General features: G+C 45.3%; 2 protein-coding genes across 3 annotated transcripts in view; one reads left to right on the top strand and one right to left on the bottom strand.

Annotated features, from left to right (window-relative positions):
- The first annotated feature begins 533 nt into the window (after window positions 1–533).
- Window positions 534–15,839, top strand: emilin3b (elastin microfibril interfacer 3b). 2 transcript variants are annotated; one of them, XM_084552835.1, is made up of 6 exons: window positions 534–1,469; window positions 11,336–11,458; window positions 12,355–12,677; window positions 12,831–13,177; window positions 13,296–13,646; window positions 14,026–15,839. In XM_084552835.1, exons 1-6 carry the CDS (start codon window positions 1,285–1,287, stop codon window positions 15,169–15,171), a joined length of 2,475 nt encoding a protein of 824 aa, XP_084408961.1. In that variant the 5' UTR covers window positions 534–1,284; the 3' UTR covers window positions 15,172–15,839. The 2 variants fall into 2 exon arrangements, with proteins under 2 accessions (XP_084408961.1, XP_084408960.1); XM_084552834.1 differs by having other exon boundaries at window positions 12,828–13,177.
- A 3,626-nt stretch (window positions 15,840–19,465) lies between these two features.
- Window positions 19,466–23,924, bottom strand: part of b4galt5 (UDP-Gal:betaGlcNAc beta 1,4- galactosyltransferase, polypeptide 5) — a 30,612-nt gene continuing 26,153 nt past the window's right edge. The window contains exon 9 of the mRNA XM_084552833.1: window positions 19,466–23,898. Coding sequence (XP_084408959.1) covers window positions 23,751–23,898 — 148 coding nt within the window. The 3' untranslated portion in view covers window positions 19,466–23,750. The remainder of the gene's footprint in view (window positions 23,899–23,924) is intronic.

Genomic DNA, 23,924 nt, shown 5'->3' with positions numbered 1-23,924 from the left:
GAAAGCCATTACGACAGTCTCGCTCTCCCTCGCAGCGAAGGTTTACAGAAATCTCCCAGGGCTCAACATTCATTCACACGCAGACGAAACACTGACGTCCTCTTATTAGAGGAGCTGAACTGATTTTGCGCAATTCCCAGGGAAATCCCACCGAAAGACACGGGAGGCAGTTATGCATGAATTGGGGAGCCATATGGAAGTGTAGCAAGACGTAAGCAGGGGGTCAGGGTGTGATTCGCGACTGAAGCCGCGGTTGGGACATTTAATGAGTGGCCGCAGCGAAGCACGGAGGAGGTCCATTGTGTCCAGATTCTGCGGCGTCTTAGCCGGCTTCAGGCACGGCCCCGCACATGGCACCGCACACTGGGGCTATGCTTTGATGTGCAGCCGCTCCCCGAGCAGATGGAGGAAGAAAAGGAGAGGGAAAAGAAATAAAATCTTTGAGGGATTTAAGAGACAAAAACTTGAAATATGTGAGGAGACAGAGGGGCATGGTGAAAAGGCTTCCAACTAAATTTAACAGCAGAGCTTTCATGCAGTTTTGAATCAGATTTGAAGCTGTGCCTTTATTTGTATGTACGTGATCATAAACGAAGAGAAAGAGAAAGGGTAGAACGGGTCACCAAATTATATTAGCAGTCAGCCCCCCCCACCCCTTCCTCTTGTGCATAGTAGCCAGGGAGCAGAGTTGGGGTGGGATATGCAAATACAGGCCGCCTGTCTGCCTGCCCCTTCAGAGGCAGCAGAGCAGCACGCTGCTTCTTGCACACACCCTCACTCATGCCGAGTGCAGATTTCTTGGAGGGTCGAGCCTCGTCAGCAGGTCTCACACACGCTTGCATGCGTGTGCGCGCATAAACTTTCCTAGAGACACACTCTCTCTCTCTCTCTCTCTCTCTCTCTCTCTCTCTCCCTCTCTTTTTCCTCTGTCCTGCTCTCTCCTCTTTCTCCTTTCCCCTCCTCCTGCACACCTTTGTGTTGTTTTCTTTGCCCTCTTCCTCTCCCCTCCCTCTTCAGCCTCACTAGTTTTCCCCTCTGCTCTGTCCTATGTGCTCAGACTGTGGTTAGTGTGCAAGCCGAGTGTGTGCGGGACGAGATGCTGCTGATGCTACAGCTGTTTGGGCTCCATGTCTCCTTCAGGGCCCACTGAGGAAAACAAGACTTCACGTGCGCCGGGGTACAACACTACACCCTGAGGAACTTAAAGCCACCACATCTTTTTTTTTTTTTAAGACGCTGGAATTAAGTTTTTAGGACTTGGTGAAAAAGAAAAGGCAAAAAACAATGGGGACCAAGTTGTGTCAAGTTGTCTCAGAGTTCTTTCTCCTGGTGGCGTTGCTCTCAGTGGTGGACAGTAAAGGAACTTTCTATGGAGGCCATGTCGGTCCTTTCTATGGGAACAGATACAACCTCTACAAGGCTGGACTCAACCCTCACCACTCACCCAACAAGCCCATGACCCGTCACAAGTAAGTGCTCCGTTCTCATGTCGCAGGCGCTAATGCACGTTTTATGCCTCTCTCCAAGGTGCAGGGTATTGAGTTCTAAAAGCATTCCAAGCAGCTAGAGAGCGAGCAGGACCCACCTCATACTGTATTTCCCATGAGAAACCCATGTCACCAGCGAGCTGCAGAAATATGGTTTCAGTTAGGGAAATCAGCTCGGTAACAGATCCCTGAATTGGCGCTCTGTCTTACTCAAAATCAGGCCCCCTTTTTGGGCGGTTCACACCTAAAACCATCTGTGGTTGGGGGATAAACAATATAGAGCAACAATGACATGCCGCGTAATGAAAACAAAGCCATCATTATGGTCTTTATGATGCAGCGAGGGGTGGGCGCTGAGTTGATGACAAGGCTATTGATCCCTCGTAGTCACTGTGTGTGTGTGTGTGTGTGTGTGTGTGGTAGGAAGGGGGCTCAATTAGAGGCAAGACTTAGAGTACAGCTGGGCACCCGGTGCCAGAAGGGAGTGGCACTCCCAATCCCTCATCTGCCAGATCAATACTAATGCTGTGGTCTCAAACTAATTCAAATTGAGGTTATTGTTAAAAGCTTGTTTTCCAACTTGGCCTCATCTTGTTTCAACTCAAAGAGGTGAAGGCTCTTTAGTTTTTAATCCGTGATACGTGAGGTGTGGACAGATGGAACAGACAGATACTGTCAGAGTTAGCGTTAGTTAAACCCTGTGCACGGAGAGAGAAAACTTTACAAAGCGATGCCTGCGATGACTTAAAAATACGTCACAAAAGTCGTGAGATGAAACCGAGCCTTGTGGATATATTCTACCTGGATGGAGATGTTTGGCCTGCAGGGCTCTTTCAGTTTGTCCTCCCTTTTATTTTTTCCTCCTCCTCCTCCTCCTCCTCCTCCTCCTTTCTTTTGCTTGGCTTCCCCTGAGAGCTGTTATGTCTTTGGACAGCTCCCTAGCTACCTGCTGCTTCACTCAAACTGCCGCAGAAAGACGCCCAGCCCTGCTTAGTCTACCGTGCACCTCTCCTGATCGTAACGTTTTAGCGCCCATCACCCTGAATCCATGCCTTCATTCACTCTCTACCTCTAACTTTCTCTATCTGTCAATGTAAATGACTGCATGTCACTTTTTTATTACTCCTAATCAGCGTTTGGCTACTGTCTTGTAAACTGCAATCCGTGGAGTTCTTTCCTTGCCTCGTTTTCATTACTCAGCCTTTATACTGTCAAATATCCATGTAGCATATCCTTTTTTATTTAATGCAGAGTTTAATTCAATGCACAAGCTTCGGACGGAGCTTTAGATGCATTTACCGTCCAGTGCAAGCTTGCATCGGTCCAAGCTGTCGTGGAGCCACCGAGTTCACACAGCTCTGAATGTAAGGGTGATTCCTTTATGCAGCCAGAGACTAAAGTTAGCTACGAACACAGATCACATAAATTCGGAGTCACCGCTAGATGAATCGTCGACAACCCCAAACTGTCAAACATTTCTGGGAGTGGCACTATAAGTCAGAGAGCTCTCGGTGCTTTGCAGCATCTTATTTTTCGTCGGGTCATACGTTTAAACACCGCTGTTTATATCCACGGCGCGCTGGTGGCATATGACAGTGGCATCCATTTACTTTTTGACAGCGGTGCCCGAAGAGGTTTATTTATATTCGTACGAGCCAATTTATCCCAGATACATCTCCAGGCCTGAGTCCCGAGATTAATGGATTAACCAGGCATTATAGATGGTTCTATTCAAAACCTGCTGAGCAGCAATGACAGACACACACAAACTGCTTGTTGCTGGTAGCTGGTAATATCCCCGCAACATGTGTCTGTGCGTCCAAGTATAGTGTTTATACAAGGGCTGCGACCCCTCTTGGACACAGCGGGCCCTGGGGACGCGTCGGTGTCAGACCACCACCACAGATATATGAGCTCAGTTGTTGTCAGCCTGGCTGGTCAGTGGAAACAGAGACTTAAAAATAACACACGTGCTATGACGTGTGTGTCCAAGTGTGTAAATGGATGTGAACGGACGTATGCCTATCTGTGTGGGTTTTGTGAAGGGCTTCAGTCGTGGGGTTGCTAACTCTTACTGACCACACAGTCACATGCACAAAGCACGCTGGTGTTTTTTTTTTTTTTTTTTCAGCGAGGTATTTAAAAATTCTCAGCTGTCGGTGCACCACAGACTTTTTGTCTTCATGTTGAGTTATTATCCAAGTTTTGGCAGCAAAGCGAGTGACTTGATTTCACAGTCATTCCTTTCATTCAGTGCAACCACTTGCTGCTGTGAGAAAATGTATCACCCTCTAGTCAGTTACTGTGACACCTCAGGCCGTTACATTACCGTGCCTGTCACAGCATGGCTGCATTAAAGCTCATATTCTTCCGTGGGGAAAACTTTAGCTCGGGGAGTTTAAATTTCCTGAAGCGTGTTTTCATTCCAGGCTTTGGCACAGAGTCAAAAATAATTCAAAGGAACTGTACTTGGTAATTTCATTGTGTTGACATTTTTCATTTCACGTGTTCTCCGAGAGCAAATTACTTCAGTATTGGAGAAACCGTGGCCATTTGTCATTTTGTGCAAACTGTTTCATAAACCCCAAAAGGCAAGGACAAACCTAAACATTTATCTTGCATCTCACAAGCATCTCTACTGCTGCATGCCACGCCGAAGCAGGTGAAACTTTATCCAGGAACCATTTAGTACTTCGTTCTGGAAGCGAGGGTCGTAAAAATCAATTAGGCAGATGCCGCATGTCTTCCCCGATCAGATTAGAGACATATTTACGGACCTTTCTGTGATGTATGGGACAGAGATCAAGGGGGAAAGGTCGGCGAGTTGGTGGGGGTTAGAGGTTACGGGTTGCTGTTGTAAGTTTGGCTTGGGTGTCCAGCGGAGGACAAGAATGGAGACGATCTCCAGCTAAGGGTCACAAAGGCAGGGCAGTTAACTCCGAAGCTCCCCGACAACACTTATTTATCAAACTTATTGCCTTCTGCGAAGATGCCACAAAGCGAGCATGAATTTTAGCCTTTGGAAATTGCATCAGCTCATCAGAGTCATCCACATGTCCAAGTGAGTTACTGAAAACCACCAGAATGGGAAAGATCAAGGAAAAAAATGTACGTTTAATACGCTCAGTCGCTTTCTTGCAACGTTAGTTAAGAAGACAAATAGGGTACCACTCAGCTTATGATGAAAAAAAAAAGCTTTTTGGGGCATTTTTTTCTTTACTGGATCGTTGCAGCAGAGACAGACAAGAAATATGGCAAAGGGAGCAGGGGAATCCAGCAAAGGCTTGTCTGGCTGGGAGTCAAATATTAGACTTCTGCCGCTGAGAGCTTATCTGTGTGGTTTGTACCTTACCCATCCGACCATCAGGTCACCATTACCATTAAAAATATGCATATGAAGAGCTTTACTGGTCGCATTTCATTTTTTATTCTTTCACGTTTGGACATAGTTAGGATCACTGTTTCTCCTGCATTCAATCTTTATAATTTCTGCTAGGCAACGCTAATCACGTGCTGTATTTACCTCCATATTTAGCTGTATTTAGGCATCAGACCAACCTTTCCAGTGATTTTTTTTTTTATTATTCATCTAATGCAAAATGTAACAGTGGAAACTGGTTTTATAAAATTAACACCATTTCGATGTGGTTTCGAGTTATACCCTAGAATTCAGCCTCCGGGCATACAGTGTACAGTACAGTGAGTCGAACAAACGTAATTATTCCGTTTGATAGCTACAGAGAGTTCTTTCAAAGAAGATTATGTGCTCTGGAAAATGCCTGAGGATTAGTGAGGCTGTGTTTATTCACTTCAGCCTCTTCTTGTACAACACAACAAACGTTAAGGTCCGATGAAGCAACATATGAGAGCTTATGTTCTCATCCGATATTAATAAGAGAATTACTTTATAACTCCACCAGCAATTAGAGGTTATACTCAGACTTCAAGCACATGCAATTACTGGTCTGCCTGCCTTTCAGCTATAAAAGCTAGCGTTGGCTTGGAGCTGACCTGAATGACAGAGCGATCCCCTTGGTCTTGGAGCTGGGAGGATCATGTCTTTCCTTCAACCCCAACCATTAGCCAAAAGAGCAGCCTTAATCAACCCTGCACCATGAGGCCTGCAAAGTCTCTGCCAGTTGGCAAGAAATATGCATCATTAAAAGCATGTATGAAATGAGATGGGCCCAAGAGGAGACTTGTTAGCCTATGGACGCTGTCGTTAAAGGTCCTATTAATTATCGTTTTTTTTTTTTTGGTTTTTATTGGCTGCCCGTCTCCAGTCATAAATCTGTCAGAGCCAGCAGCGGCGGCCTGGGTTCAAACAGTCAGGAACCCCTGCAGGTGAGAGTGTGATTAGTAATGCGGAAGGTAAACCCCTTGGTGCCACAGTGTCAAAACAAGCAGGGCAGCGGAGGGAGAAGTGGCGAAGCAGAGAGAGCCGGACGTGTCAGTGGCGTGATGAGGCAACACAGAGGGGTGACATGAAAAGTCCAAAGAGGAAAGGGAAGAAATTAGAAAGGCAGGCAAAATGAAAGACTGGTATGCCTAGATAAAAACTAAACTGCCTGCGGTTTTCATATTTTACACAAGGAAGGAAAGGTTATGAGGGAAAGGACTAAAAGGTGAGTTGTTTTGGGCCCTGCAGAGGGCGGAGGTGTAGCAGCAATAATATTTGCAGAAAACGTTCCACGTGAGAATCTGAGATGGGAATTCTGCTTTTCCCACGGGAGGCTGTGAAGTGATTTAGGAACTGTAAGACTATACTGGAAATATTTACTGTGGGACCAGACTAGCAGTCAGAAATGCCATGCTCCAGTGACAGAAATAAGACAATATTTTGGAGATGGGGGAGAAAAGGAGAGAGAAATAGGAAGAGTGGCGTTCCTGTCATGGTGCAAAGACATGAGGTCTGTTTTATTGTTTGAGTAGTCTGGGAGGTGCACAGTGGAGTTTAATATACACATGACTTTTAACCAGGACCAGTTGGGACTGGGTGGCTCACTGAGGGTGTGGATCCACAAGAGACGTTTTAGTGTTTTTCTTCATAATTTGAGTGTTTTCTTGATGTTTTCAGTGGGACACAACTTACAAAGTGCTTATCAAATTATTACATTTGTGCAGGATGTTTAAAGTTTCACTCGTCCAAAACAAATGTTTGAACATGTTAATGTGCGGATGTTGGCATTAACATTATTGTCTGTTTGTCTTGTGGGATGTGTTTTTGTTGCCATGTAATTACTATGCGCTCCTAAATGGTAGGGGCAGGAGGGGAAGTGAATGGTGGAGTAGTGATTGGAGGAGCTGATTTGGGAACTGGTTTGAACCCCCTCTATATCCGTGGCTGAGGCGCCTAGAGCAGGCACATATCCTCTAAACTAGCCCGCCCGGAGTGTGCTCACTCCTCTGTACAAATGGATGGGTTAAATGCACGTTCCACTGCATTGTGACAAATATACTTATCAAGATTGCTGGCGTCACATCAGTACGATTTCAATTTGATGTGGAAAGTCTGAACACATCACATCTGTGCATGGTGGTGATTCTACATCAAAAGCCTGAGCCGAGCAATTGTGTACACGCAGATCAATTTTCAACAAAGCAATGGCACTGGTGCATAATACAGAGACAGTCTGATAGGCGGTTTAGGCTTCTGCGTCAATTTGATGCCGTAGCTACGGCGACAGCACAGACCCTACGCAGACCCTAACAACGTAGCCTGACGTGCATGTAACTTTGTGCCGCGGCGACGCAGACCGCAATAGCTGTGATTGGTCCTCTTGGTAGTAGCGTGTTTCCGCTTTAGTATTGCCAGTAATGCTTCTCCAACTCCGCAATTTTCGAATTGATTGTTTTGGATCAATACAGATGGAACACATCGAGGAAAAGTTAACTGAGGAGGTTCGGAGATAGAAACATTTGTACGACTCGTCTTCGGTGAAATTTCGGTGAAAGGTTCTGTCGCCATTATTGAAAGTGAAGCAGGAAGTAGAAACAAAAATTAACCCAACTGGCAAAAAAGACACAGCGCCCACTAGTGTTTGGGTGGCATTTTTACAAAGCGAGCGTACAAAGTATCAACGGCTCACACCAGCACAGGTTCCGTGCGTAAGTTACGACGTCTTTGTCCTGAAGAACCCTCAATGCGCCCCAAGTTCTCTGTTCTGCCCTCTAGTAGAATTCTCTAGTAACGTGCATAGTACATAGATGTATAGAAGCATGTGACGTGTTATGTTAATGATGTATGCAAATGTGTTATTAAAGATCTCATTGAAGAGCACCATGATGCATAAGAGCAGCTTCTCAAGGCAGCCGGCGTGGTTGTAGAATTTTTAGCCCCGCTAGGATTTATTGGGTTGCAGGCAAACATCTTATTCCTCTGACCTTCTTCTCAAGTCTATTTTGAGGTCACTCAGGTCCCCTCACCAGATGCCTTTGCCTCGCCCACAGGCAAAGTTTAAGGTTCCCTCCTCATACCTTTGTCGTTGTTGTTGCCCCAGAGCAAAGGAAAGGTTAGCTTGCTCGATCAACTTGACATCTTAAACTCTTCTTCGATCAAACCTACAACAATGTCAAGTTTTTTTTTTTTAAAAAGAAAAAAAAAGTGCAGTAAATCACCATAAATCGTTTTCAGTTACGTGTCATGTTTGTCAGTGCTTGTTGTCTTTTAAAGTGTGACTCATAAGCTGTGTTGACTTTTACTGTCTGGCACTTAGCGGGATGTCATTTGTGGCCAGGCCTTTCCATCTGTCAGCCACAAGCACTAAAACCAACACCGGAAAGTATTCATACTTATTAACACCATTCTTCTCGTGCCAAATTGGTTAAGAGATGGAGAGAGTGAAAAAAAATGGACTATAGGCTCTCATGACTTTCTTTTTTTTATTTATGTTCTTTCTTCTCCGCACTCCTCTGATCTCATATCATACTGGATCACTACTCCTCATTCTATTTCCCCAAAGTGTCCAGATTAACACAGCTCTCTCCCAGCTGAATATCCTCCCACGCATGAGCAGCCCAAACCAAGTTCACACCTACCCTGCAGCAGCTGGACGCGTCGGAGGCAATAACAAACACAAAACACGCCGCTTTGCTTCTCGCATACGACCACGGGTTCATGTTTAGGGTGTTAGGTTTGTGCAGCCTTCCTCCTGCAGAGCTGTGATCTCTGTGGGCGTGAGACAAAAAGCTTGATTACAGGTCTATAAAACGTGCACGTGGAGAGTGTGTGTCATTGCCTGGACGGCTTACACAGACATTATCGCCGCCTTTCAAGTCGAGGCTCAACATTCGTCTCGTGAAAATGTGTTTTTGCGCAGCGGAGGAGGTGACCTGCCGTTGCTCTGACCGACACTGCGGCGCAGAGGGACGAGATTTATCTCGCCGCTCAACTTTTGAGTCTCACAAAGTCATAACCCCCCCCCCCCCTCCCCTTTACTGTAAGACACAGAGGATAAAGTATCACTCATAGACCCAAACGACACTGACAGATCTGTGAGAACAGGCAAAGAGCAGACTGAGGACAGAGAGTGAGAGAGAGAACCTATGCACAAGAGAAATCCATTTTTTTCTTCTTCTTCTCATGTACATCTGGATTCCTCAGCTTTTCTGAGTGAGTCTGAAGGCCAGGGGCTCCCCCACACATTTGCACCTGATCAACAAATTGGTGAACATGGCCACTTTTGGCTTTGCCGGTTTTCCCTTCGTGTAAGTGTGTGATAAGACTCATAAACTTGCTGCACTCTGTGTACACAACCGCACGCACTGTGGTTGCTCTCTTGTAAGCTTTTACAGATTCTTGATTGCCTTCAAGAACTCTTTCCCTGACTCATACACACACAGAAAACCTGTTCCTGAGAGTAAATCTGTATATTTAGGGAATCCATAGGCATTCAGTCTGATCTAAATTAGACACTGTAATACTTAAACCAGCTACTACAGAGTCGATATGCTCTGCGTGAAAGTCTCGTTACTTTTTCTTAACTCTATTAACTTCACCATGTGAACCTGATTTTGCAAAATCAGTTTGTGCCAAACTCCCTACAAAATAGGGAATAAATTTATTTTGCTCTGTGGATTCTTCTGAAGCCTTCTGATGACAGCACAGGGAGTGACCAGTGTTTAAACTGGGCCCTGCGGGACGATAAAGGCAAAAGAGTGCAGGTGGGGCGGTGGAATGAGAAGGCAAATTATTAGCAGCATTGCATAATCACATGAGTCCTCCTGCTTGCGAGAGGTTTTCATGAGAGGGAGCGTTTTCCAGAAATGATGATGCAGCACCGTATTTGTCGTCAGTTTAAGCCTGAGTTCATGTTTGCCATCTGATACATCCGCTCCAGCCAGATTCCTTTGTTTTTGTTACGCTAAAACTGGAGCCAGTAAATTGCATGTGTGCTTTTAAAGTGCTTTAGGAACACCCATCAAAGCACATCAGTTAAGGTCCTAACTGCTACTTCCTTAACAACGCATGACCTGGCAGCGGGTCGTCAGGGTGGGTATGAAAGGAGCTCTGTCATTCCGACTCCTGCCCCTTTTCCTTCCTCCACCATTAACATATGTCAACACACAGAGAGAGTGGTGACACACGCAAACGCCGTCAACACAGCCGGCGATTTGCAGAAAGCCGCAACACTGCGGTGGTTTCTCTCAGATTCTAACAGGCTGTCCCGTCTGTTAACCCTCTGAACCTGTTAACTTGGCACGTAGGACCCTCCTCGGCCCCCGTGTCCCTCCCTGCCACTCCGAACGCTTCTATTTGTCCTGAAACAGCTGCGGAGCAATGTTAAGTACTGCATGTGCTGCTAAAAGCTCCCCCCTGAATGCAAGAAATGCTTCACATGTGAGCCTAAAGAGCGCAGATCATCATTTCCTGTGTTGCAGGGGAGGCCAGGGGAACATTTAGCAGTTGCTATAGCTGCACTGGCAATGGAGAGAGGCGGAGAGGGAGAGTGGGCCAGAGATGGTCCGCATCAAGCGTGATGCAACAACTGTTCAAGTAGTTACAGAGAAGTTATTATGTGCTGGATTCTCTGCACATCTGAGCACTTTCACAACTGAAAACAGCTCTCTTCAGGGATATTTCTTGCTGCTAAATATTTTACAAAAAGGAAGCAAAGGACAGATAAAGAAGCTTTAAAAGCTTTGTAAAACCTGATAAGAGAACTCTTTGCTGTGAAAGAGGCCACCAGTATCAATACCAATATCTGTGGTTTGGATTAAAGAAGGACTAGTTTCTCATGCAAAAGTAAAGCCCTTCAGTAAAACACCACTCAAATCTCCTGCAAGTTAGAAATCATCATTAAGTAGAGAAAAGCCATAATATATTATAAAACTTGTGCAACAAGGGCACAGTCACAATGCAAACACGGAATAGAAGGAGCATGCAACAGTAGAAAGGACATATGGAATAAACCACAGATTCAAAATTTACAGCAATTGACACGTAATTGAGCTCAAGGGGGACTTCAAATTGGACCAACAACATTTGTCAGGAAGAAATAATTTCATGACGCAGCTGTAGGAGTAGCAGCAGTGTGTTGGGGGAATTGTTCCTGAATGTTTTTTTTGTTTTTTTCAGCAACAGGGCACTTGCTGAAATAACATATTCTTCTGTTTACGATGCAAAACTCTAAATGACGTGCAATAAAAACAGACCTTCAATGAACTGAATACACTAAACCAACACTTTCTACATGTGCTTGAACCACATCCGACCACTTACCATTATCGCAAACACGTGTGCCCTTATTGGTGGCTGCAGCTGATCTGCCTCTGATACGCTGTGTTTGTTTGAAATGGTGCGGATACGCAGCAACTTTTAACCCCAACGCTCCTCTGATGTCCCACAGAAACTTCTGTGCCTACGTGGTCCAGAAGAACATCACATGCACCATGCAGGATGGAGTGACCACCTACGTGAAGGCTGACTACACCACCAAGTGCATCTGGGGTCAGAAATGTCCCGTTGTCATGTAAGTTGATTCAGGCAAAACAACAAGACGCAAGCATTGAAAAATGTTGTGGAATATGCTGATGTGTCCCGCGAGTTTAGTTGTGTAATTATTACTTTATATCCCAACCAGCTGCCACAGTGAGCGCTCTGTAGGACGGTGCTCTGTAACAATGCTGCCCTCTAGCGTTCAGATGATTTGCTGCTGTTGCTCAGACGTAGCAGTCAAAAAATCTCAGCCATGAAAAAAATATATATCAAAAATATATATCAGCAGTAGCATAACTGTTACTGTTCATAAAGGCAGAGCACTTCTTTATTCATGGATTATTCTGGTTTAGATGTGATCCCACTTGTTTCTTATCAATTCCACAAATTGTACAGATGAGGTCTTAAGTGATAGTTTAACTTGTCTACCACAGATGTGACATATATGGTATACTATCTGCACTTGAAGCTCCTGTACATGTTTTCTGATTCTCCTCAATGAGCTTGTCAAAAGCCCCCACACAGGGGAAATTAAAGGGGATTTTATCTTCAAAAAAAAAAAAAAAAAAAAAGTCAAATTGCAAGACAGAGAGCCAGAGAGGGAGATGGAGAATGATTCTCAGTCGAAAGCAAATTCAGCTTAAACAGGATAACAGTGAAGTCGGTTGCTGACCCAGGTCCAATCCTCTGATGCCACATCATTTACACTACACTATAGTTTAATCTCCTAATCTTCCTCTAATCCATGTTTAATCCCATAGAGAACAATTTAATCCCTTTATCTCTGCCCTGCACCCTCTTCCTACCCTGAGCCCTGGCTCTGTGCTCTTAATTAGCTAAAACAAAAGCATTTCCAGCAGAACCTGACCTATGTCACTTGTGCCATATTATTATATAACCACTGATAGTTAAGGCTTTTGTTTCCTGCAGGTACAGGACATTCTTCAAGCCAACGTACAAGGTCGGTTTTAAAACCGTGACCGAGCTGGAGTGGAGATGTTGTCCCGGTTACTCTGGGGAAAACTGCCACGATGGACCCACGTCGGTGCCTGACGGCGTGATGCCACCTTTCAAGGGCGCAGGTTTGCCCCATCGCCCGGGTGTGAAGGGCTTCCCTCATGGCCCGAGACCCCCTGTAGACCAGAGGCCTGGAGGAGGGCAGCTGGAGCCGGGCAGACCCGTCCCCGGTGTGCCCGACCACAGACCAATACCCACAGGACAACTGCCTGCTGGGAATGGAAAACCAAACTATGGTGAGAACAGACGAGTCCTGCTCACCATATTGTGGTTAATTCTTTTTACAGGAGTGTGTGTATTAGAGAAGATACTTATTTTACTCGCATGTGGTTTGCAAATGCAATAATTCTAAAACCTCCTACACTCTGTTATTTTCCTTGAACAAGCAGGAAGCAAATTCGGCATTTCAGGAGTGACTGGTGAACGCTTGGACCGCATGGAGGAGGACCTGCGTCGCCTCACCCAGGGCGTAGACACTCTCAACGGGGTGGTGGCTGGTATCGAGGACCGACTGCGCACCTCCCTACGGGAAAACACCCAGAAACTCCTGGTTTCCCTGCTGCCCAACGCTCCTCGTGTGCCTGACTCCACAGTGGGCTTTGGGGAGATCCCAGATGGAACTCCTGGTGGATTAGATGGAGGAGAAAGCCTCACTGGATTTGGAGACTTAGCAGGGAGAGTAACAGAAGTGAAGGAAGACCTGCGAGCCAAGACTCTCGTTTTAGAGGAGATTCAGGTACTTTACTTTTATGTTTGTATGAAGTTCAGTGTATCGAGTCCAAGCTTTTAGTCCTTCTACTCCTTCCTGTGTTAAAAGCTAGTTTTGTCTCCTTCTCAACTCTGTGCATCTTTAGGGGATGGTCCTGGGTCATGATGATCAGCTGAAGAAGCTCTTAGAGGGAGCTATAGGCAGGCCCATCCCTGGCCCCGGCTCTACTACTTACCTGGATGAGATCGTAAATGCCAAGCTGGCCGGGGTGAGGGCGGAGATCCTGGACGGCTTTGAGCGCCGTCTGAGCGGCCTGGAGGACCAGTGTAACGAGAAGATCGGGGATGTGCAGAGGCAGTGCCACAGGGAGCACATGGATGGCCAGGAGCAGATGCAGCAGTCTCTGGATGGCAGAGAAACCGGGCTCAGAGAGGAGCTGGGCACGTTGCAAGCTCAGATTCAGGGTCTTACTCTGACCGAGAGCTGCTGTGGACAGGTATGACGTGGCCGTGGTTGTAGTATGAAACTCGTGCAATAAATATGAGGCATTTCTGAAATTAGGTGAGGAGATTTGTGCCACTTGTGTCTGTAGAATAAATATAAGGTCAGGAGATAGTTAGCTTAGCTTACCATCAAGACTAGGTGCAGAGCTAACCACATGAATGTCTTTGTCTCCTGCTGTAGCTTCATCTCACCCTCATAGACAAACTATTCCTTTATGTACATGCATTTACACCAATCAGACATAACATTATGACCACTCACAGGCGCAGTAAATAACATTGACCATCTTGTGACAACGCAATGTTCTGTATGACTGGGTTTACTGGGCCACTGTGGTCTACTAATAACTAATAACTTGTTGGTTATTGCAGGTCAACAGCCTGTCTCAGCGAGTGCTGCTGCTGGAGGAGTCAGTTAAAGGCTTAACCGAATCCCAGAGGCAGCTACAGACAGTCCTCACCGAACAAAGCATCCACATAGAGACGCTGATCGAGACCCGCCTGGTGGACATAGAGGGCCGACTCAATGCCACCAGTGGTGAACCCGACGGGCCGGGGCGGCTTCCCGGTGGTTTGGATGGCTTCAAGACCATGCTGGAAGACAAGCTGAAGACCCTGGAGGAGAGGGTGTTTGTGGCCGTGGAGGAGCTTAGCAATGCCACCGCCCCGGCTCTTCTGGAGGGTCAGGTGGTCCCCGCACTGGAGACGGAGATCGAGTCCGTGAGGAGGAGAGTGGAGGGAGATTTGACGGGAATTCAGAAACAGTTAATAGACCTGGAGCTCCTGTGCACCTCCTCCTGCGCGCCCTCCAACCCGCCAGCAGGGGGTGTCAGAGATACCGAAGTAGAGGAGGACTGTGATGGGATGGAGAAAAAGATGACAGACCGTCTGGACTCCCATTCGAACCAGCTTGACCGCCTTAACAGTACCCTGCAGAACCTGCTCTTCCACATTGCCCATGAGGACACAGAGGGCTCTGTCCACGGTGAGATCACACTGCTAAAGGTCAACATAAACTCTGTGAACCGCACTCTGAAGGGCCTAAAGGACTCAATTAGGTTCATTTCAAGCGAAGTGGGCCAAGCTAATGCCTCGTGGGAGCAGAGGGAGCACCAGATAGTCAACCAGGTGCAAGGAATCACCAAACTAATGGGCCATCAGACCTCCCTCCTTGGAGCCGGGGAGAGGAGGCTGGCCCAGCTGAAGGGAGAGCTCGTGGCTTTGAAGAGACAGTTGGCCGGGGAGCTGCAGGGCTGCCGCAGCACAGCAATAGAAGTACAGAAGGAAGTGAAGGACGTTGACAGCAGGGTGAGCCAGGTGGAGGGCCAGTGCGGCAGCCTGGGTGAGCTGGCAGAGCACCTGGAGAGGATCAGGGCAGAGCTTGAGAGACACTCTGACTCCTACCTGTCCCAGGTGAATGGCACCCTGGCCACTCATTCAGAACAGCTCGCTGAGCTGAAAGGAGAGATCAAAGACTGTGCAACCAAGGAAGCAGCCAACCAAAAAGGAGACCAGTAGCACTGAGCTACAGAATATTAAAAAGAGACTAATGTGTCTTTATCATTACGCTCAAGTGACTTCGTTTCCTTTAGATCCCATCTGCACAGATGCAAATTAACTGAACCAGTGAAAGTCACTTCGCATAAATTTCTCACCCCAGTACCTCCAGATGTGCTAGGTGTTTAGTTTATGTGAGGACGGGCAGAGACGGACCGCAAAGACACGCCTATGGTTGTATAGCTGGGCAATATTTTCCCTTGAGATTTTATTCTATAGGGCATTTGTTCATTTGTTTTGTTTTGTTTAGACATTTTACTTTTTGTTTAACTTATATGAAGTGACTGCATCGTTATGACCGTTCTGTATTATGTAGTAGAGAAATGATATAACAAAAAAAGCTGCTACGGGTTTCTGCTGACAAGCACACTCGACATCTTCTGTGTGGACACTCGTCTGGTCTTTTTTTTTTTTAAGAATACTGTATGTCAACTTGGTGCTATTTACATTTTGTAAAGCTTTGTTTTACACATGTTTATGTATACGGCTTACTGTATATATTTCTGCTTTGACAGCTATGCTCGGTTCATGAGTCGCAGTGAAGTTCTATAATTCACCATTGGGGGACAGTGAGAACACGTCACGTGAAACGGTAGATGAAAGAGAAATAAACTCTGAAACACCCAAGAGCTGTGCTTAGAATGGAAGTGTGTGTTTTTATTAGAAACAGTTCTGGTCATCACAGTAAACAGCCTCGGCTGCAGCTATATTTTTACATTTTGAAAGAGAGGCAAGAGCTGTGGTAGCAGAAATGAAGGTCTAATCCATCAATATGTTATCGACCCTTGGACTTTTTTCACATAGTTACACCTTGACATAGTCTCCGTCCATATGAAATTAACGTACATGATGTAGAATTACGGAGTCTCCATAATCTGAATGGTCATGAAACTCAAATCATTACTTTCCTCCTTTAATCCTAAAGACGGTAATAAAAATTAAATTGAATCTTAACCAAACTCTATCATCCGGGACGTTTTTGTACTTCACGTAAGAGGACAGGATGTGGAATCAGCAAATGTAAGACCTCTAATTAAAACCGTTGATTTAAAACAAACAAAAGAGGATCCGAAAGTCTGCAGACCACTGAGTAGCTGATGACAACAAAAAGCTACATCGCACGAATTCCCCTTAGTGTCTGTAGGAGGAGATTCTGAATTATGACGGCAGAGAGGTTGCACTGTGTGCAGGTTTCACTGGACATCAGACGGCAACGACTCTCACTGATTAACTGGCTGTCAGCGTATAATAGGGAGCAGAAATATATCATTAATATATGCTGTCCGGCACACAGAGTACGCTGGAGGAATCTGAAGCGTGACTGCACAGTGTAAGCTCTTTTATTAGAGGAATTCGTTTTTTGTTTTTTGTTTTTTGGTTGCAACCTCCTGACTTTATCAAATTGATGCACGGAGGAAACTGTGCTCCTTTGATAACATTTTTTACTAAAGTTGCAAAGCATGCGGCCTCACAAGACTGCGGTCACAAGAGGCAGTCAGATGACAGAGTTAAGGCCATTAGGTGAAAGTGAGGAGGATATTAAAGTGTTTGTGGAGTCAAAGGTTGGACAGGCTTAATGACAACGAAGGAAGCCGAGTGAAATGAGCTGTAAAAATGAGTTGACCTAGCACCGCCGGAGCGCCGTCAGCAGGTCTTCTGCACAGCATCAGCACATAGTTTTCAAAGACAACATCTCACAGTAACCAGAACAGGATGAAGCAATCACAGCATAATGAAATCCAGAGGCTAGATGTAAAAATAAAAACGCTGGAGGAGCATTACAGAGCGGATGGAGAGGAGGGTGGGGGTCACGTTCAGAGGCAAATATGGATATGCGGTACGGGAGGCAGAACTAGCGGAACTGAGAGGAATGATGGCGAGATGATCATGAGCGCGAGCCGGGAGAGATACAGTTGAAATGGCACACTGGGGAAAATGCGAGCAGAGAAGAGTGTGGTTGTGACAGTCTGTTAAGGGAGGAGGCGAGCCGAGAGGACGAACACCGAAGCTGACGGACAAGGCGGGCAGGAGTGCAGAGGACAGAAAGCACAACAGTGTCAGAGAGGATGAATAATGTGAGAAGTGGAAACGGATGTGTTTACAGGCCCATCATCCCGCGGCTGCACGCCTCGCATTCTGACAGGAGAGCCGCAAAAAGGAGCCGGGGAAAACACACTTCCTGCTCAGATAAGACGTGAGCAGCAGGGTTACAATAGGTCAAGACGGGGCAAACAGCGGCAGTGTGAGTTTAAACCCCGGGGCCTGGCAGCAGCTGGATTCTCTGCAGCCTCTTGGGAAGCAGCACCACACAAACACTGTCCTGTTGGTTGGATGTGGAGACACAGCAGAGAGGGGAGGATGATGAGAGAATTGCAGAAGAGGAAGGGGGAGGAAGGGGGCGGGGGGTGGGCAGGTCGCTGTAATGCTGGGAAATGCTCATACCTGGGACCTCGGCAAACAGTTATGCAATACCGAAGAATGTTACGGATTCATGTGACATCTATACATGGGCGCTGCTGCTCGCTCTCCTCCTCCCCCGCTACTTGTTTTCCCGCATATACATGAGGCAGCACATACTCGGGCACACATACGCTGCAAACCCATAAGGCACCGTTGTTCTGCATCACCCAAACATTTGATTTAAGCCCATATGAAAGCATGGGCCCTTGAATGCATGACGCCGACACATATAGCATATAGAAGGTACACAGAAAGATAAAAAAAAAAATTGCAGAAAGCCACAGGGCATTTTTCTGTGGTTGAGTCTATGTTTAGAAGATGCACACGCACGCGTAGAGACGTGAGTACAGAGGAAATGGGACTCCATTCTGCACCACTGAAAGCTACAGATTCATTTATTCAGCTATTTCCTGATGCAGATTCCAGTTTAAGACGCGCTGCGAGGAGACGCGGGCTAAAACAGACGCACAAGCAGGAGACAGAAGACAAAGGCGCCACGGATGACATCAAAGCCGCTGAGTGGCACAACACTCAAGGGGTGCATGTGGATGAATTAATAACGGATGTGTGAGTGCGCTGGCGTGTGTTGTATACACACGCCCAGGCGACTCTTGAGATCTTAAGAGCAGCCCTCTGTGTGTGTCTGACAGCTAAGTGACACTGGTGTTAGCATACCAAAGCCTTGTGTTTCCCAGACTCTATTAAGATGTGGCTGCTCCAGCCCGGGCTCCTGAGCCTCTGCCAAACCTCTCTTTCTCATTCACACACTGCAGCTACTGTTACACAGCAGGAGAGGAGCAGGGGCACTTCTGTTGGACGATAAATGCAGGTGTTTTTGCACATATGCTACACATCATATTGATTAGCGGCATCGTCATGCTACATTTAAACACGTTCCGTATGTTTTTTGGAATAAACAAGCTTGTGGAATACACTTGAAGTCCTATGCAGATATGCCATCCCTGCCACTTAGCGTTTCCTTTTCCGAGAGCATAATTAAATTACCAGTTGTCAGTTCTGTTAAACAGCAGAGATGCGCAGCTAATGTGCTAAACGCCGCGGGGCTGGAGCTTCTCGGATTCTATGAATCTTAAGTGACCTCTCGTGAAAGCAACTCATTCTGCATTTTATTTTCTTTCCTGGGTGACAGGGCCGGGGATCCGAACAAGTGCCATCTTTGTCTCGGGAATCTGAACGTGTACTGTACAGGAAGTGAGCGGAGCAGCCAGAGTGACAAGAGTGGAAAATTCTGTAATCAAAAGAAGTGGACAAAAATAGAGGAGTCTGGTTCCCAAAATACTGGCATTTTGTTGCTGTGGATCACAAGTGTCACAGGCCCGGTGCCAGAAACACAGACAATAAAGCTCTGTTGGGGGAAGAGTGTTTAAGGGGGAACGTGATGCCGTCGATATCCCCGCTCACAGTGAACAGCCCCTCTGATCTCAAACTTAATTCCTCCATCACCTATCCATGCTGTTTCCTATCAGTCATTCAAAAGCACAGTAGTAAACTCTAAAAACTAGAGTCGGTTTATATCTGCGGCTGCTTCTGGTAAATGTGACAGGTTTGTGCTCTGCATTTTGCTCCAAGTAAAGAAGTGTAAACCAAGTGTCTTTTAACAGGAAGCATGCAAGTTTTTGCTGGTTTACAGCTTCTGCAGCAGCGGTAATGTGCGACGCGGCCATATTTTTGTTCGCGGCAACCAAAATTGTCACAGAGTGCACAGCGAAGAACTGGGTTTCCATGCAGCTCGTCGAAAGAACATGCAGAATAAACACACGCGGGCAGAAATACATCCATCTTTACAAGTTTCATTTTATTGGTGTACTCTGACAATAACAATGATGGTATAAAAGAAAATCTCCATCATACAAATTTCAATAATCAAAAGATAATATGCCAATACACAAACAGATCCACATAAGGCTGACATCAAGTTTTGACAAGTGGCTTCGAATGGCTTCAATTCAAGGAGAGTTTGTCTCCTTACAATCAGAGAAGATATTAAATTTAGCGATCGGTGTCCTTTTTTTTTTGATAGTTAGCTTTCGTACAAAAAAATAATTTGTGTGGATTTTAGGGTGGATTGTGTCGCTGGTTCGGGTGCCTGTGTTTCGTTGCATTGTAAGCATGAGGTGTGTTTGTCTGACATGTTTCTGGCCTCGCGCTGCTTTTTTTCCCCCTGTGACCTACACTTTACTCCAAGTGCAGTCACCGGCAGGGAGACGTTGTGGGCAGACACGAGGACAGTGAGCTTCATCTGAAGACCAATGCCTACATCTGCCACAGAATGTCTCTCCTACCGCTACAGCACGTGAAGTACAGGGAGGCCAGTGGGATGCACAACACCTCTGAGAATCTAAAATTTATGGGATAAGAATTTTTTTTTTTTTTTATTAAAAAAAGTCTGTGCTGTGAAGCAGTGATGTAAAAACATTGATGTCACTGTGTAAGCTTCACCAGCACTTAAATGGCACCAGATACACCCCCCAGCCAAACCCTCCCCTGAAGCCTTGTTCTTTATGCTAGCATCTGTAGTGATTTAAGACCTTATAGAATTTCTAAAACACTACACACAACAATATTTACAATGATCATTATCTTGATATGCACTTTTTTTCCTCAATTTAAATATTTTTGCTTATAAAAAAAATAAAAACTTGAGTGAAAAAAACAAAAACACTGCATTAAATTAAGAAGCTTTAAGGCTGCCAGTCTATCAGACGCCCAAAGAATGGTTCCTTCATTTAAACTGGCACAGAATGGATCAAAACAGGTGAGATTATGGTACAATGAAGCCTCTTTGCTGAGCAGCAGTCTCGGTCTTGATCTTGAATGAGAGGGATGAGACAAGCTAGCATGCTCTTCTCACCAACTGAAAACAATATATGTCCCATTTTAGATAAAAGCTAGAGAGCACTGACGGACATGTCCCCCATCACTAACTCGTCTAGAGGACAAACCCGTCTAGTAGCTGCAGAAATCTTCTTAAATATGTTGTCGGCCGATGAAGCTGCTCATTCTACATTGTGGAGGATAGAGCCTAATACTGACTCTAGGATTATCTAGCTCATCCAGAAGGCCTCTTTATATCGAGAGGTCTGAATCGTCACCTGAACACTCATACTAAAACAATTTGGCTTTTGCTATATGTCCATCTAGCTTTTAATTTAAAGCAAAGAAATGTTGGTTTTTTTTTATTTAAAAAAAAAAAAAAGATAATATACAGTGTATCATAGAAAGATAACCTGCCAGTTGTTCACAACCAGGTCACTACAGATCATTTTCTAATCAGTGCTGGAAAACAAAAGGAAAAACAACAACTTCTAAGTCTAGATGGAGGACAGGTCAACCTCCGAAGGGCTCAGCCATTTCACTCAAACACACATGGAAAAGAAAGCTTAACACGAACACTGCTACGGTTCACGACTTCCACTGGGCACCTCCTGAGTGATTGGCTAGGAGGTAAACGCGTGCTACTGCTTGTGGCGATGAACCAGAATAATAAATACATGGATTAGATTTACCTGGAAGGATGAAAAGGCAACAGGATTACAAATATATGGATGTAAACACACTGAATATCTACTCCACTTATATGCAGGCTGGAATTAAATGAAAGTGCTATAAAGGATGTTTTGCCCATCAACACCAGCCTGTATGATCTTAGAATTGGTTCCAGTAAGCACGTACAGAGTCCCTCAAAGGGAGCTCTGGAAGTTCAGCACCATTGATTATCAATTAATATAATGGAGGTGATCAGTGAAAGACGGTGACCACTAGCATTTTTTGTTTCTGCGTCTCGCTCTTCCTGTGGTTGTCACACAAAATGGCATCCTCCAACGTATCTGTTCAAAGATTTAATAACACCAGGCTACAGGTCCCGTTCCATTTCATTAAAACAAGCTGTTTATGTCATTTCTGAAGAGGAACACTGCCTCTGAATGAAATGGAACAGCCCCACTTACACACACCTGAACCTCACAACCCCACACAAATACACACAACTATAATTCAGTGCATCTAACACAGCCTGCCATATGTCACCTACTAGATCATCACATCAACCGAGAGAAAAATAAAAACTGAACAATTAACGAAAATAATCCATCAAATAAATAAAACGAGGTCCAGCCTCTTCACTTGTTATCTCTTTGTGGGAACACAACATTTTGTTAACCAACTACTGTTTCCCCAAAAGATACATCTTAAGAAATGCATACAAGGCGATTTGTGTGAAATGATATAGCTGCATGACCAGAGGACAGACAGTGAGGAGAGTATGTCTGTATGATATATATATTTTTTCTTTTTTTTTTTAAAAAAAAGGATCTACATTTACAGTATTGGGATTTAATCAGAATCAACACTGTCAAACACACAAATCAGAAGGGAGAATTACGCTGCTGTGTACTGCCAGAGCGCTGTCACTCTGCGTCAGTGCACAGTGTTAAGCTGCATGCCACTGAACAAAAACTCTACTTAGATCAACATCCCTAAGACTAATTCATGCCAGGAAACTCACAAGCAAAAGCCTGGCCACAAGTTAGCAAAGCTAATCAGTGGTTATCACCTGACGTCTAAGATAAGCATTCAAATCTACTTTTTCCTATCCAAATCTAGGTAAAGATGCGTCAGTGTCAGTTAAAGCCTTTGATTGGTTTTTAAGGAGAGAGAATTTTCACAGCAGCCAACGGTGGAGGAGGGCTGGCTAACAGTATTACAACTACTAGACAATGTGAAAAAATAACAAAGCAAAAGCTCCTGTAAACACCAGTGACAGTGACAGCAATCAAGTATTCTCTACTTGTAACTCTCTTCTTAATAATGACGGTGAGTAAACATTAAGGGATGTGGGGTCTAAAAATATAACGGCAACTGTTTATCTCCCCCTGGCCAGGATTTGCACTCCGCAAGCAAAGTGAGGTCTGAAATCAGTCTGCCAGGGTTTCAGAGGTGAAGTCTCCCGGAGGTCACCCCGATAACCTTATACTGACAGCAGGATACATACAGGCCATTTGCATAGCTCTCCCTCACTTACACACAGACAAGCACGCAGACACGCAAGTTCTGAAAAGGGTGGTATGTTTGCTTAGGCAAAGTTGAGTTGAATGTGAAGTTTGCATACACAGTCACTCCTTCTCTGTAGTCCAATAAGGGTATGCTAGCACCCATGCTATTGCATCGGTATAGTGAGGAAGTCAGGGCTAAGTTCTGCTGTCAGATATTACAGCTTATTGCTAACAGGATGAGCGTTGCACTCCAACATACAGTCACTTGTAGGCAGCCAGAATGTTTCAATGCAACTATGCAAACACAAACATCACAGTCTTTTAAATGGTATGTTCAAAGGACAAAATACAGCAAGTAAGAGATGATTAAGGAATTAATATTCTCTGAACTTAGACTATTTCACATACAATATGACTCAAAACACTCACTCTTTACATCTTCTTCTCTTCCTCTCTTCACTTGTAGATTTGGCATACCTTATGCAGAACCAGCTGCAAGAGTCCACTCGGTGTTGCTGTGTGGTAGTGTGTGTGCATGCAAATGTTTTCACAGGTTTACTGCATTTATGAAATAAGAAGCACAGGAGAAAAATAAAAATCAAAGCCTCAGGGCCATGTCAGCGCATGTAAGTCAAACTCTTTTGTGCGTGCATGTGTGGCGTGTGCATGCACTTGAATGTGCACGTGTATAATAGCCTACTTTAATAATCAAGCACAGTAGCGCAGGGCAGAGCTAATCATGGACAGCGGAGGAAAATGAATCAATGAATGGATGCTGAAGGCCAAAATGGTGCAAAAGGCATGTGGAGACTGAAGTCTAGATAAGCCCAGATGAGAGGAGTGATGGACTGTGGCACAAACAAGTGCAACATTTATCCTTATTTTCTTATATGATTTATCAAACATACTCATTTGAGTCTTCATTTTTGCAGACAAACCAAAGAAACAAAGCCAAAAGAAAAAAACAATCAACTAAAAAGTCCTAAGCAGTGCTGCAACTGGTGAGATATGGCTGACGTCCCAGAGGACTTTGATTCCCAGGTGTTTTGCAGTCCAGCTCTACCTACGTCAGTAGTCGGCTATGGGTGCCAGCTGTCTGCTCAAGCTGACTGTGATGTTAGTGTAGATAGGCCTCCTGGACACTAGTGGGGAGTAGTTTAGGTTGTTAAGACCATCCACTTTCTGTCTCTCCTTTGAGTGACGTAGCAGACTATACCTGCAAGTATAAACAATCAATCAGAC

This window comes from Chelon labrosus, assembly GCF_963514085.1.
Source record: "Chelon labrosus genome assembly, chromosome: 10".
NCBI lineage: Eukaryota > Metazoa > Chordata > Actinopteri > Mugiliformes > Mugilidae > Chelon > Chelon labrosus.
Note: the sequence above shows the minus strand (reverse complement) of the source record. Positions and strands in the feature narration are given on the sequence as shown.

Bases quoted from the DNA above. Each gene is read 5' to 3' on its own strand.
- emilin3b (XM_084552834.1), top strand. From the start codon at position 1,285: ATGGGGACCAAGTTGTGTCAAGTTGTCTCAGAGTTCTTTCTCCTGGTG. The intron at 1,470-11,335 runs GTAAGTGCTCCG...GATGTCCCACAG, and splicing joins AAGCCCATGACCCGTCACAA to AAACTTCTGTGCCTACGTGG. The intron at 12,678-12,827 runs GTGAGAACAGAC...TCCTTGAACAAG, and splicing joins GAATGGAAAACCAAACTATG to CAGGAAGCAAATTCGGCATT.